The sequence below is a fragment of the Jatropha curcas genome, chromosome 2 (genome assembly GCF_041381405.1).
Source record: "Jatropha curcas cultivar XTBG-Jc1 chromosome 2, XTBG_Jcur_1.0, whole genome shotgun sequence".
Classification (NCBI taxonomy): domain Eukaryota; kingdom Viridiplantae; phylum Streptophyta; class Magnoliopsida; order Malpighiales; family Euphorbiaceae; genus Jatropha; species Jatropha curcas.
Genome location: NC_143152.1, coordinates 1,429,735 through 1,443,131, shown reverse-complemented (window position 1 = coordinate 1,443,131; position 13,397 = coordinate 1,429,735). Strand labels below are relative to the sequence as shown.

The 13,397-nt window shown below is 37.8% G+C and overlaps 2 protein-coding genes across 2 annotated transcripts; one reads left to right on the top strand and one right to left on the bottom strand.

Moving 5' to 3' along the window:
* Nucleotides 1–116: 116 nt before the first annotated feature.
* Nucleotides 117–2,641, top strand: LOC105642343 (Leucine-rich repeat protein kinase family protein). The gene is made up of 2 exons (XM_012227154.4): nt 117–1,603; nt 1,685–2,641. The coding sequence occupies exons 1-2, from the start codon at nt 253–255 to the stop codon at nt 2,359–2,361; spliced, it is 2,028 nt and encodes a 675-aa protein (XP_012082544.1). The 5' UTR covers nt 117–252; the 3' UTR covers nt 2,362–2,641.
* A 504-nt stretch (nt 2,642–3,145) lies between these two features.
* On the bottom strand, nt 3,146–8,127 carry LOC149498007 (aspartate/glutamate/uridylate kinase family protein). Its single transcript, XM_089717748.1, has 7 exons — nt 7,037–8,127; nt 6,148–6,298; nt 5,951–6,004; nt 5,766–5,857; nt 4,311–4,546; nt 3,987–4,157; nt 3,146–3,777 (listed from the first exon to the last, which is right to left on the bottom strand). The coding sequence occupies exons 1-7, from the start codon at nt 7,858–7,860 to the stop codon at nt 3,680–3,682; spliced, it is 1,626 nt and encodes a 541-aa protein (XP_089573874.1). The 5' UTR covers nt 7,861–8,127; the 3' UTR covers nt 3,146–3,679.
* Between the last annotated feature and the right edge of the window lie 5,270 nt (nt 8,128–13,397).

Sequence of the window (13,397 nt, the reverse complement as noted above, 5' to 3'; positions counted from 1 at the left end):
AATTAAATCTCCCCCACTTCTTTCCCTTTAATCATAACCCATCATCAACATTAATTAATAATTTATAAATAAATAATATATTCTCTCTTCCCTCTCTTTATATTTAAACTTTTGTAGTATTTTCTCTATCCCTTTAGAAATGGAAGAAGGAGAGACAAAATAGAAGAATTCAAAGAATCCAAAAACTCTCTTCTTTCTATATTTTTAAAACACTCTCTTTGCTCTTTCTCTTCCCGCCTAACAACAACAACAATGAAGGGAAACTTTTCTCCCCTCTTCTTCTCTGCTATACTCTCTCTATTTCTTTCTCTTTCTATTTCTGTTGCTCTATCAAATGACACAAATGCACTCACTCTCTTCCGCCTTCAAACCGATACTCATGGTAACCTCCTCTCCAACTGGACCGGCGGGAATGCCTGTGGTTCTGTTTCTTGGGTTGGCGTTAAGTGCTCCGCCGGCGGTCGTGTTGTTTCTCTTTCTCTTCCTTCTTTTTCGCTACGTGGACCTATTACTTCCCTTTCTCTTCTTGATCAGCTTCGCGTCCTTGACCTCCATGATAACCGTCTCAACGGTACCGTTTTACCTCTCACAAACTGTACCAATCTCAAGCTTCTTTACCTCGCTGGCAATGACATCTCCGGTGAGATCCCACCAGAAATTTCCACTCTCAAGCGGCTTCTCCGCTTAGACCTATCGGACAACAACATTCGAGGCAAAATTCCCAGTGGTTTAACGAACTTAACCAAGCTACTGACACTCCGGTTGCAAAACAATGAACTCTCCGGCAAAATCCCTGATCTCTCTAAGTCACTTCCTTATTTAAAAGAATTGAACTTATCGAATAACGAACTGTACGGACGGTTACCAGATAATCTATTGAAGAAATTTAATGACCGGAGCTTTTCCGGCAACGAAGGGATATGCGGATCAAGTCCATTACCGGCGTGTTCCTTCACAGGAGATATACCGGCTGACACGACAGCTCAAACGGTGCCGTCTAATCCAAGCTCAATGCCTCAAACGCCACTTCTCACTAAAACCAAATCTGAATCACATAAAGGGCTAACTCCTGGCGCTATAGTGGCCATAGTGATAGCCAATTGTGTAGCAATTTTGGTGGTGATGTCATTTCTGGTTGCATATTATTGCGGTAGAGACAGAAACGGAACCTCTAAAGTGGGCAGTGACAGTGGAAAGAGAAGAAAGAGTGGAAGCAGTTATGGAAGTGAAAAGAGAGTGTATGTAAATGGAGGTGCTGATAGTGATGGGACAAATGCTACTGATAGAAGTAGACTTGTATTCTTTGATAGGAGACAACAATTTGAGCTAGAAGACTTGCTGCGAGCTTCGGCAGAGATGCTTGGGAAAGGAAGCTTAGGGACTGTATATAAGGCTGTGCTTGACGATGGATGTACAGTAGCTGTTAAGAGGTTAAAAGACGCAAACCCTTGTGCAAGAAAAGAGTTTGAGCAATATATGGATGTTATTGGAAAGGTTAAACATCCAAATATTGTGAGATTCAGAGCTTATTACTATGCTAAAGAAGAGAAGCTTCTTGTTTATGATTATCTTCCTAATGGAAGTCTACATTCACTTCTTCATGGTAATTACAATGTTTAATGATTCTTCTTTTCTGCTAATTAAGTTCTAGATTGATGTTCTTAATTATTGTTTGTTTGATTAGGGAATAGGGGTCCAGGGAGAATTCCCCTAGATTGGACTACAAGAATCAGCTTGGTTCTAGGAGCTGCGAGAGGGTTGGCTAAGGTCCATGAGGAATACAGTGCAGCAAAAATCCCTCATGGAAATGTGAAATCATGCAATGTGCTTCTTGACAAGAATGGTGTAGCTTGCATTTCTGATTTTGGGTTGTCACTTCTTTTGAACCCAGTTCATGCAATAGCTAGAATGGGAGGATACAAAGCACCAGAGCAGGCAGAAATTAAAAGACTTTCACAAAAGGCAGATGTGTACAGTTTCGGTGTCTTGTTATTAGAAGTTCTTACCGGAAGAGCTCCATCACAGTACCCTTCTCCAACGTGTCCAAGAATGGAGGAAGAGCAGGCAGTGGATCTTCCTAAGTGGGTTAGATCAGTTGTTAAAGAAGAATGGACAGCAGAAGTGTTCGATCAAGAACTCCTGAGGTATAAAAACATTGAAGAAGAACTTGTGTCAATGCTTCACGTAGGGTTAGCCTGTGTAGTTCCATTGCCTGAAAAGAGGCCTACAATGACACAAGTGGTGAAGATGATTGAGGATATTAGGGTTGAGCAGTCACCTCTGGGAGAAGAATACGATGAATCTCGTAATTCGCTTTCACCTTCGCTTGCCACCACCGAAGATGGTTTAGCTGGGTATTGAAGTTTCATTGTCTATATAGAGCTTGCCTGTGAGGATTTGGTGGTTGTATCCTCATCTTCTTCATTTATGCATTATCTCAGTACTGCTACCTCCTGTTCCAAAAAGATGTATTGAGTTTCTTTATAAGATTTTTTTAAGCATTAAGGCCTTTCTCTCGTTGCAGGTGTGAAGATTTGATAATCTCCTTCACCTGTCAACAAGTTTAGATCTTTCTAGCATTTTCATCAAGTGTATTGTAGTTTTGCATTTTGAACTAGTTATTTTAGTTCTTTCAGAGAAAGTTTTATGTAGTATTTTAGCAGCTTTTCTTGCACAGTTGCATATGATATCCAGTACATTGGCTTGAAATCGATATAAAGGAGTTGGTTTCTATTTTTCTGCAACATCTAAATGGGACTCGAGTAAAACAAACCCAGAAAAAGGTTATAGAGAAACAAAACTGGAACTGGAAAATACAGTAGACTCAAGAAATTTTAACTACTTACACTTCCAAGTATTGCAATATGTTCTCCCAAACCAACCTGCAAATTCTAAGATTTCTTCTCTTGTTTGGACCCAACACAACCCAGATGTCCGGAGACGAATATAACAGGTCACTGCTATGCCGAATACCTTTACATGAAACCAATTCTTTCGTGGCAATGGCCGATTTATGGGCAAAGTCGAGGGTTGACCATCGACCCAGATGAGCAAGGTTCAAATCTTTGCCATGGATAATAAAAAGGAAAACAAAACCGTTATTGGGAAAATAAACATGTTTTGTAAGGTGAAAACTCGAACAAAGTCCAAGCAAAATAATTTTGTTGTTATTCACAGTGATCTGATGAATCACAAAAATTAAAGATATTAGTTAACAGTCATTGTGCGTAGCTTTGAGGGAAAACATGAACTTGGAAAGCTATATGGATCTCCAATTACATGGTGCTGGTGCTACAAGTTTATCTTACAGAGGGTAACGACTCTCAACTCCACAATGCATTAAACATGCAATCCACTACTGTTCATTCCTCACCATCCAACACTTTGAATGAGTCGATACAATTTACAGTTTTCAAAATACATGAATTTGGCAACAACAGAATGCAACTTCATCAATGGAAGTTCAAATAATTGGCAGCATTTGGCAACTAAGAACTTGTGCGCTGCCTTCTCAATCATACTTGAGCAAATGCCAGCTTAGTCATTAGAAAGAGTATCTCAGCAACAGGATTTAGGTGCCTAAGAATCATTCCTCCAAGGAAGAGTCAACGCAGCATGAATTAGATAGGTATTTTGAAATATAATACCTGGTAAGGCTTCCATGAGTTAGTAGATAGTATTAGTTAATGGATCCAGTTTGATCAATCAGCGTGCCAACTTGCTCTCCGCATAAAGCTTTTGAGATGTTTCCAGGCTCAAGAAGGTTGAAGACCACAACTGTACAAAATGGAATTATAACTCAATACAGCACCAATACTGCGACATTGCTATAAAGAGTCATCTAACCACAAAATTTTGCCAGCAGATAATGAAAAAAGTGCAAGAAACCTAATCCCTTTATTTTGAAATGCAACCATATTATGAAATGCTAACAACATAAAATAGATATGATAATAACAGGAAAAGACGCAATAAAATATACCAACCAGGAATGCTATTCTCTTCACAAAAGGTCAGTGCCATCATGTCCATCGATGTGGCACCTCTGGAGACTAAGTCCCTAAAGCAAATATGCTCAAAAGTAACATTATTATCTCGGGAATGGCAATCATAGACCCCATCAACGTTAGTACCTTTCAGGACTGCCTCAGCATGAACTGAACAAGAAAGAAGTGCTAGTGAAATTCAAAATTTTCCCAATGATGAATATATGAGGAATCATGTATGCCTGTGTGTAATTTTTGGCCAGTGCTGCAGTCATAAGAACATTATGCAAGAAAAGTGAATGAGGTTGAAAGTTGAAAGATTACTTTCTAAAGCTTGAAGAGCTGCAGCAGTGTCCGTTGAAAAGTATGGATTTCCGGTGCCAGCACCAAGGCCACCAAATATCACAACTCTGCCTTTCTCAAGATGTCGAATAGCCCGTTGCCTACTGTATGATTCAGCAACCTCCTGCATTGCAAATGAAGTCTGCACACGTGTTTGAACACCTGCCTTCTCTAATGCTGACTGGAGCAATATAGAATTCATCACACTTGCCATCATACTGATACAGGTTACAAAGTTGATATTTAGATCAGGACAAACAGCAAAATTTGAGAATCAGTAATGCATTCCTAGGCAATAACCACAAGTTGGTGAAGCATAAATGCATCTAGCTGGTGGCAACATGATCATCATTAAGCAATGGAAAAAAATAAATCAAGACTAATAAATGAATGAGGAAAGGCAAAATTTTCATATGATGAGAATCACTATCAACTGTGTTGTACAATAAGCTTCCAACAGTAACTATATGTCCTCATCTGATCAATGTTTCCAGAGAAAAACAAACTACTTTTGACTCATTGTAGTTGCTGCTCTTGACAAAATCATACGCACTTTCCTTTCTACTAGAATTAATTGCTGCATATAGTATCAACAAATAACATCTGCTCAAAAGAAAGCCAGAGATTGAGATTTTGGGAATTAATTAAATAAAATAAAATCTAAACATCAGCTAAATATTATTCATTTCTGAGAATTCATAATTTGAACCTTTGGCACATTGATTGTAAAACCTGAAACTTGGTTAAAACATATTTGATTCATGTATAAGAATTTAGAATCAGCATAGTAAATGCAAATCAATCATAGCAGACATAAAAACAACAAGAGAATGCACAACTTTCCTGCATCGTTATAAAGTGTACTCTGGTTCAAGCAACAAATCGACAGTAAATGCATATGAGATAAAATGTTAACAAGTCCATGGAAATGAGTAATAGTAATATCACATAAGATTATGTTAAAATGTCTCCAGAGAAAACAAATACAGAAAACATATCTAAGTCTGCAGCACTAACAAGGTTTACAAGAGAGAGAGAGAGAGAGAGAGAGAGGCCTAAGTTCATTACACACTCTAGCTATGTGAATTTTTCCTCCTGTTTGAGAGGGGAAGAGGAAGAATAGGAGAGAGAATGCAAAGAATTCTTTTTTTTTTATCAAATGACTACAACGTCCTTTACTTTTTCAATGAAAGAATCTATCACAAGGACAAAAATTAGCAAATGCAATGGTTTTCAGCCCAAACTGGAGTAAAAACGGATCCAAGGAAAAAATTCCTCCCCCATTTTCCTCTTCCTTCCATTTTCACCTCCACAAACAAGAGAACATGGGAATATTCTTCCACTCTTTACTCCCCCTCTTCCCAGCGGCCCCTCACATAAACCCCATCAAACTTCCTAGATGAACTATAAAAGACAAAGTAGCAATAAACAGATTACCTTATTTGATATGCAGTACGTCTATCTGAACCTGTTGCAGTCACCCATGTGTCTCCACAAAAGAAATTACGTCCTCCAACAACAATTGCAATCTGGAAAATCACATAGGAGGCTGCATGTTACTTGTCAAATTCAGATAGATGGCAAAAAACAAATGCAATGGGCAACCATTTCGACATGGATACCTCTATGCCAAGACGGGAAGCAATTGCAACTTCTCTTGCAATCAGCATCATCACCTAACAATGAAGAATATTGACTTTAGATTCAGTTAAAGAAGGAAGAAAGCAGGAAGATGAAACCAACTCTTTACTACGCTACTTTATTGAAGAAGGGGGACTCAGTATAAAATTTCTATAAATATAATGGTTCCACAACTAACCTTTGGGTCAATATTGTTAGGACCAGTTCCGGCAAGAGCAACACCACTGATTTTCAAGACTACTCTCCGCCATCTGGTGTTACACGTGGATTTGGACTTTATGTTATTTGTCTGACCTACAGGACTTCCTGTTGCTGCTACTGTTGCATATCTGCCAAAAAAACATAAAAAGAATGGATTGTAGGAATAAAGCAGCGCCATTGCACCAATGAACATGCCTAAGTAAAGTTCTTAGCTTCTACAGTTTCGAATACATGAATATTAACATTCTTGCTAAACTATAAAAGCATGTATGTGTCATGACAGTAGAACTCATTTGATAGGCAGCTAATTGAATACCTGGCGCCTCCTTAAAATTTTCAGGTACTACAGACAATCTTCAAAGCATTCTCTTGCTAGGGATGTTTGTTTTACTCATTCCAGGAGACTTAATAGTTGCAGCAATCAATACCAATACTGTGTGATAAAGGTCAGTGTTTTTAACTAAATCATTTTCCAGAATTCCACATCTCATCATCCATTAACCCTCTTCACTACCAAACTAAGTAGCCCCTTTTCATTACCACATTGACCAAATAAATCGGCAGAACTATTGCCAAAACTGCAACTAATTTGAGCAAATCAAAGGCACCCTAAACTGAATAACTAAATTTCATTAAAAACACTAAGCTTGCAACAAAATGAGTTGCTTGCTTACAAGCTAATGCATTTTCTCACCTCATCCATCAATTCAACCATTGTCCAGCCAGAACTTTGGTGCTCAATTAAAAAAATTACAGAAAAAAAATTCATAATTGAAGGCGTTTGCAGGGCTTATTTTCAAATAAACCTTAATTAACAGTAATAATATAGGTAAAGAATCGACTAAAATTTAAACTGAAGAAACTACCTCTTGGATTGCCTAACTGTAGTCCCAGAAGAGGCACCACCGCCTTTATATTCATCAGTAGCAACCTTCAGAGGGAGCGAATTACCAACAATTTCCTCCATCTTCTTAAACCAAGGCCAGTGACTAGCCGAGATACCACCATTGGTCATTCTATGTCTCTCCAACTTATACCTCTTCTTCAAATTATCCACTTTGTTCTTGCACTGCTCCACAGTCTTGGTCTGCTTCTGGCACCGCTCACTCACTATCGCCGCCACCTCCTCCCAGTCCCTCCCTCGTAGGTTACCTCTGTTGAGCTGTGTAAACTTGTCCGTATAAGCGTCCAGCAAGCATTCAATCGCAGCATCGCTCCACTCTTCTCGATCCTTCCTGTACTCTCCACCAGAATTCCCTGCGTTACTGGACGGCCTTGGTTTTTTGTAACTGTACGGATTGCTGTTACCTCCATCGCGGTGATCTTCTCCTTCTCTTCTCTTGTCAGTTCGCAAATTAGTCTCATTATTGAAAGGATTTGAATTGTCACTAAAAGGATTCACCTCAGGGAAAGCTGAATCAGTCTCGTTATGTTCTTCTTCTTCTTCTACTTGTTCTTCTGCCTCTTCGATTCCACCTCCGATATTCTTGGCACCGTTACCGGATCCGGCGACGGAAGAAGGTAATATCGGTTGAGGTGGAGCGTGGATAGGAGCTGATTTTGCTGGGAATCGGTGAGGTGCGTAAGTTGAGTGGAGGATGTGATGGTGGTGGGGGTGGTGGTGGTTAGGGTTTGTTTGGTGGTGGTTATCCTCACCGAGGAGAGAGAAATCGTCGTCACAAGAAGCCATGGAAAGGACGTTACAGTTAGGGTGGTTAGCGGTTGTAGAACGACGACGTTAGGTAAGACGGGAGGTAAGTTTTTGGTCAGGGAGAAGTTCAGGTTTAACGGAAGGCGACAACCGTAAGATGGGGTGAGATGGGCCGTGACGGACTGTGACGGACCCGTTAAGTAATAGGGGGAAGAAAGTGATGTGGCACCTGGGTGGGACCCTGGTTAGCGTGGGTCGTCTCTTCGGACACGTTTGTTTTGGTAAGAGGGTACATCGCTGCGTAACTCGGTGGGCTGGGTTGGGTTGTAGCTGTGCGAAATGAGCTTTTCAAAAAATGGATGGGGTTCAAATTTGATTTTTCCAACTCGTTTTAACTCAGTCGTTTAAGTTTACGACTCATATCGCATAAAATTTGTGTAACAATTCATCCATAAATTTAAAATTTATGGAAATATACATTTGCAAAATGTTTTTTTTTTCTTTTGGCAAAAGAAGAGCAGAACAAAAAGTAAAAATCTATCTAAAAAAGTCAATACTAGTAGCATCAACCCAAAAAATCAAAGACAATGAATTAGGACTAGCTTCCCAAATGAATAAAGAAAAAGGGATGCCATATCTTAACTTAGCTAAATAATCAGCTGCAGAATTAGCTTCACGAAATACATGATGGATAGAACATTCTTAATCACAAGTCATCAAGTCTTAATATCCAAAATAAAAACAGCCTAAGGATGAGCAATAGATAACCCTGAGTTCACTAGCTTAACAACCTCCAAATAATCGGACTCAACAACAACTTTACGGAAACCATAATCCTAATCAAGAATGAGCCATATCCTAATAGAGGACAACTCACCAACTAAAATAGTAAAGCAACCAATATTAAAAGAATAGTCTCCAAGCCACCTACCACAACAATCACGTAACACACCACCACCACTAGTCAACCTTGGATTAGTAAGACTACTACCATCACAATTTAACTTCACCCAATCCTCCTAAGGCTTAACCAAGCCACACAAAACTGCCTACTAACTCTCGCCGAAGCAACAGCAGGAGTAGAAGAATTCACAATATTCAAAGCTACATTAAAAACATAACGATCTAAAGCAGAAGCAGCAATAAGTTCATTTTGAAAACCATACAAATTGCTCACTTTCCAAACCCACCAAATAGCAACTAAAAACCAATGATGTCAGAAGATACCAAAGGGACTAGGCATGTGCAATGATAAATTTAAACGCAACCACAACACAACATCATCCACCCCAAAAAAATTAGAAGGCAAACTCCACTACTGCCACCATGAAGACCACCTTTTGAATAAATGTCCTGATACAAGCTACAGAAGACCACCTTTTGAATAAATGTCCTGATACAAGCTACAGAAGACCATCCATGAAGTAAAGGAACCCCTAGATACTTGCCTAAATTTGAGGTAACTACCACACCCAGTAACTGTTGGAGCCGATGTCGCATAGGACGAAATGGAGAAGAAAATGTGAGATTTAGTCAGATTAGCCTTCTGCCCACTACCTTCGTAAAAGGCCATCAAAACATCATGAACTACTTTAGCTTGCTGCACAGAAGCTTTTTTGAAAATAATCAAGTCATCGGTAAATAGCAAATGACTAATAGGAGGACCACCCTCGAAGCATGGGCCGAGACCCACTCTTTCCTAACCACCTAACGCTGAATCAATAAAGATAGCCCCTCCATACAAAGGACAAACAGATACGGGGATAAAGGGTCATCCTGATGCAGGCCCCGAGAAGGCACAAAATAACTAGAAGGACTCCCATTCCAAAATATTGCCAAAGAAGACTGGGCAAGAGCACTCATAATCAAAGAAATCCATAAGTCAGAAAGCCAAAAGAAACCGGAACAAAACACAGAAAATCCCAATTCACTCTATCATAGGCTTTTTCCAAATTAACTTTCAAAGCAAAATGACCCATTTTAAACTTAGATCTTCGGAAAGAATGAAGAAGCTCCTGAGTGATAATAATATTATCAATCGTAGTACGTTCAGGAATAAAGCTATTGTGAAAAGGACAAATCAACCCATTCATAAAGGGCCGCAATCGAAGAGCCAAAACCTTCATAACCACCTTATATAAGACATTACAAAGAGTGATCGACCTAAACTGAGAGATAAATTCTGGAGCAGCAACCTTAGGAATGAGAACAATAAAACCTTTGGTCAAATGGGGATCCATCACACCAGTAGAAAACGTGTGATTAATAAAGGAGACCACCTCATCACCTACAATATCCCAATACTTCTTAAAAAATAAAGGTTGGAATCCATAAGGCCCCGAAGCTTTAAAAGAACCCATACTAGAGACTGCTGCCCAAACCTCATCCCTAAAAACCGCCTCATCATATCCGCCACAGCATCGGCTGATAAATGAGGAAAAACAATATCAGAGAACACAGACGGAGAAAATTGAGAATCAGCAGAAAATAAAGAAGCACAATAATCATAGGCCAAACCCTTCAGAGTAGGAGGATCCGAAATCCAATCACCAGCATCATTTTTAAGATATTCGATCTTATTTTGTTTCTAACGAGCCCGAGTAATAACATGATAATATTTAGTGCACCGATCACCACCCCGAAGCCAAGAACTGCGAGATTTCTGAAACTAGAAAACCTCCTCTTGCTGCAAAATCAAATTATACTGAGATAGCAAATCCTTATCTAGATTAAGAAAGAAGGTAGAGATCTGACGATGCAAAGCTACCTAAACCCCCATAATACGATGAAGAAGGACCCGCTTATTATAATGGATATTACCAAACACTTTCTTATCCAACTACAAGCCTACTCCTGAACATTAGAAAGAGCAGAAGATATAGAAGAACGTGGGTGAGCCCAAGTCGACTCTACCACTACTCGAAAATCTTCTCTAGTAGCTCAAGCAGCTTCAAACCGAAAAGGCTTAAACACAGGGACAGGAGAAAAACCTTTAGTAGCCAACAACAAAGGAAAATGATCAGAAGCAAGACGAGGCAAAGACATAACAGACGCCTCAGGAAAAGCAAACCGCCAATCTGATTACATAAAGTCCTATCTAAACGCTCCTGAATTACATAAATTTTTTGCAAAAATTTATTGAAAAATACATGTATCGTTTCAATCTGCAATTTATATTTCACAGTATAAACTTTAATAACTATGTATTTTATGATAAAGAATAGTTTTGTATACCATATTAAACTTATAATTTTTAATTATTAAATATAATTATGTGTAAAAAAAAAAAATCCTCTCTTCTCTATTCTTCATACTTTTTGCTTCTCTTTTATCTTATTTTTAGTCGAGTGGCCAGTCTCTCCCTCTAGTTCTATATTTTAATTTTATTTTTGTCTTTTCCTTTAATAATTCTAAGATTTGTGTTATTTGATAAATTTTGAGCAAATATTCTTATATATATTTATTTTAATATATTTTCGATATATATTCTCATATCTTGAGAATATATCTATTTGTAATAGATCTTGAGTTTCGATTAATCTTTTTTTGAATTTATTGTCGTCATTTTTATGGTGGTGATATTTGAGTTAATTCGTTATTTAAACAATAATGCAAATAAGATGCATATTAATTTTTGTAAAAAAAGTATGTTGCACATATTAAGTTTTAATTTTTGAAATAAATATGTAACTAAAATTTTAATAAATATTTTATTTTCATATTATATGCATGTTAAGAATAAAAAATCATAATTTATGTAATTTTTTTGATTCATAATAAAACCAAATTATTTTTTATTTAATAATAAAATAATCTATTAATTATTTTAATTTTACTTTTCAAATATTTATTTCCAAGTCTACAAATATGGGAGGAACTAAATATAAATATAATTTAATATCCAAAGGATATTTATAATTTTATTTTTATTAGTATTTTTTTATTTATTCAACAATAAGATACTATACTTAGAAAATGGATAAAAATATTTTTCATTTGCGATTATATCCTTAATTGCATGAAGGATGCTATAGCTGTAAAATGTGAAATTGAGTTAAAAATGAAGAGAAATATCAAAATAAAATTGAAATTGCATTTAAAAGAAGTATAGATAGGTAGTATAGATAAATAAGCATTTGCGTTTAAAAAAAAAATGAACACCTATTTTGGGAGTGCATGAAATTAAGGGTGGCCATATTACGGTTTTGGGAACCGGAACCGGAGATTTCCGGTTTGGTTTCGGTTCCGGATTTCTGGAACCGAAACCGGCGGTTCCAGAAAATCAGTCGGAACCGGATTGAAACAGCCGGTTCTCTGGCCGGTTAGAACCGGCGGTTCTAGTCGTTAGAAACTGTCAGTTTTGTGTGTGTTTTTTTTAAATTATGTTCAAACTTTAAAAAAAAAATAAATTCAGTTGAAGAATTTTTTTTAAAAAATGATTATGTTCAAGTCTTTAAAAAAATAAATTTAATTGAAGTATTTTTTAATTTTTTAGATGTATTTTTTTACAAAAAACTTTCACAAATTTATTAAATTTTGAAAACCGTTTTCAAAATTTAAAATTTAAAATTATGCGATTCGCCGGAAAACCGATCGGAACCGTCGGTTTTGTCACCGTACCGGAACCGGAACCGGAACCGTTCGGTTCCAAACTGGAACCAGAATCGAAACCTTTTAGTTCAGTTCCGGTTTCAGTTTTTTTGGAACCAGAACTGCCGATTTCGGACCGTGGCCACCCCTATATGAAATGATTTGATCTTTTTATTATTGTGTAATATGTCAATAATAACAAATGTTTTTACGTAGTTATTATTTGGTTTTGGTAGTCGTGCAAATTGTCATTTTTTTCTTATCAACCGACAGAAAATGACATTAAAATTTTTTTATTTGGGCTTTTAATTTAATTTCTGCAATTAAAATTAAATTAAATGGCCTAATTCAGACTCAAGTGAGCCCAATAAGCCGTCCTAGTTCCTAGCCCTTTAATTAGTTGACCTTCCTCAGCAACACAAAAGTCGGGTATTTGTTTCCATTGGTCCCCAACCGTATTCCCAACGGCCGTACTAAACTAAGCAAACCCAACGACACGGCCCATGGAATTTTTAAAAGCACGAAGTTTCTTCTTTTTCCTTGTGCGGAACGCACTTTCCACTTTGGCATTCCAACGTGCCCAAGCTCACTGAAATGTCACCTAAACAACTAAGCACGTGTAACTCTCCTAACTACACACTGTACCCTACATTCCCACTCTCTTTCCCAACATCATTACCTCCACGCGCCCACTAACCTCCAATCGACACCTCTCCCGCCTTCACGCGCATATTTTCGACGCTGCAAATAACATTTCCTCATTTCCCCTTCTCCGCGACAGCGTTAGGGTACAATTTTCCTGTACGTAAGCGGCACATGACAGTCTATGAAGTTCACCAATGGTTGGCCCCCGAAATAGTTGCCGAATCCAATCTGGCGTGATATTGTTTGACACGCGCTGTAATTTGAAGATCTAGAAGGGTTGAATATTAAAAAGGCAAAACCTGCTTATAGTGGAACCAGGTTTCGGTCTTCACCATCCCTTT

Coding starts and splice junctions, on each gene's coding strand:
- LOC149498007 (XM_089717748.1), bottom strand. CDS start 7,860: ATGGCTTCTTGTGACGACGATTTCTCTCTCCTCGGTGAGGATAACCAC. Junction 6,299..7,036: donor ACAGTTAGGCAATCCAAGAG/GTAGTTTCTTCA, acceptor TTTTTTTGGCAG/ATATGCAACAGTAGCAGCAA. Junction 3,778..3,986: donor TGAAGAGAATAGCATTCCTG/GTTGGTATATTT, acceptor CATTTTGTACAG/TTGTGGTCTTCAACCTTCTT.
- LOC105642343 (XM_012227154.4), top strand. CDS start 253: ATGAAGGGAAACTTTTCTCCCCTCTTCTTCTCTGCTATACTCTCTCTA. Junction 1,604..1,684: donor TCTACATTCACTTCTTCATG/GTAATTACAATG, acceptor TTGTTTGATTAG/GGAATAGGGGTCCAGGGAGA.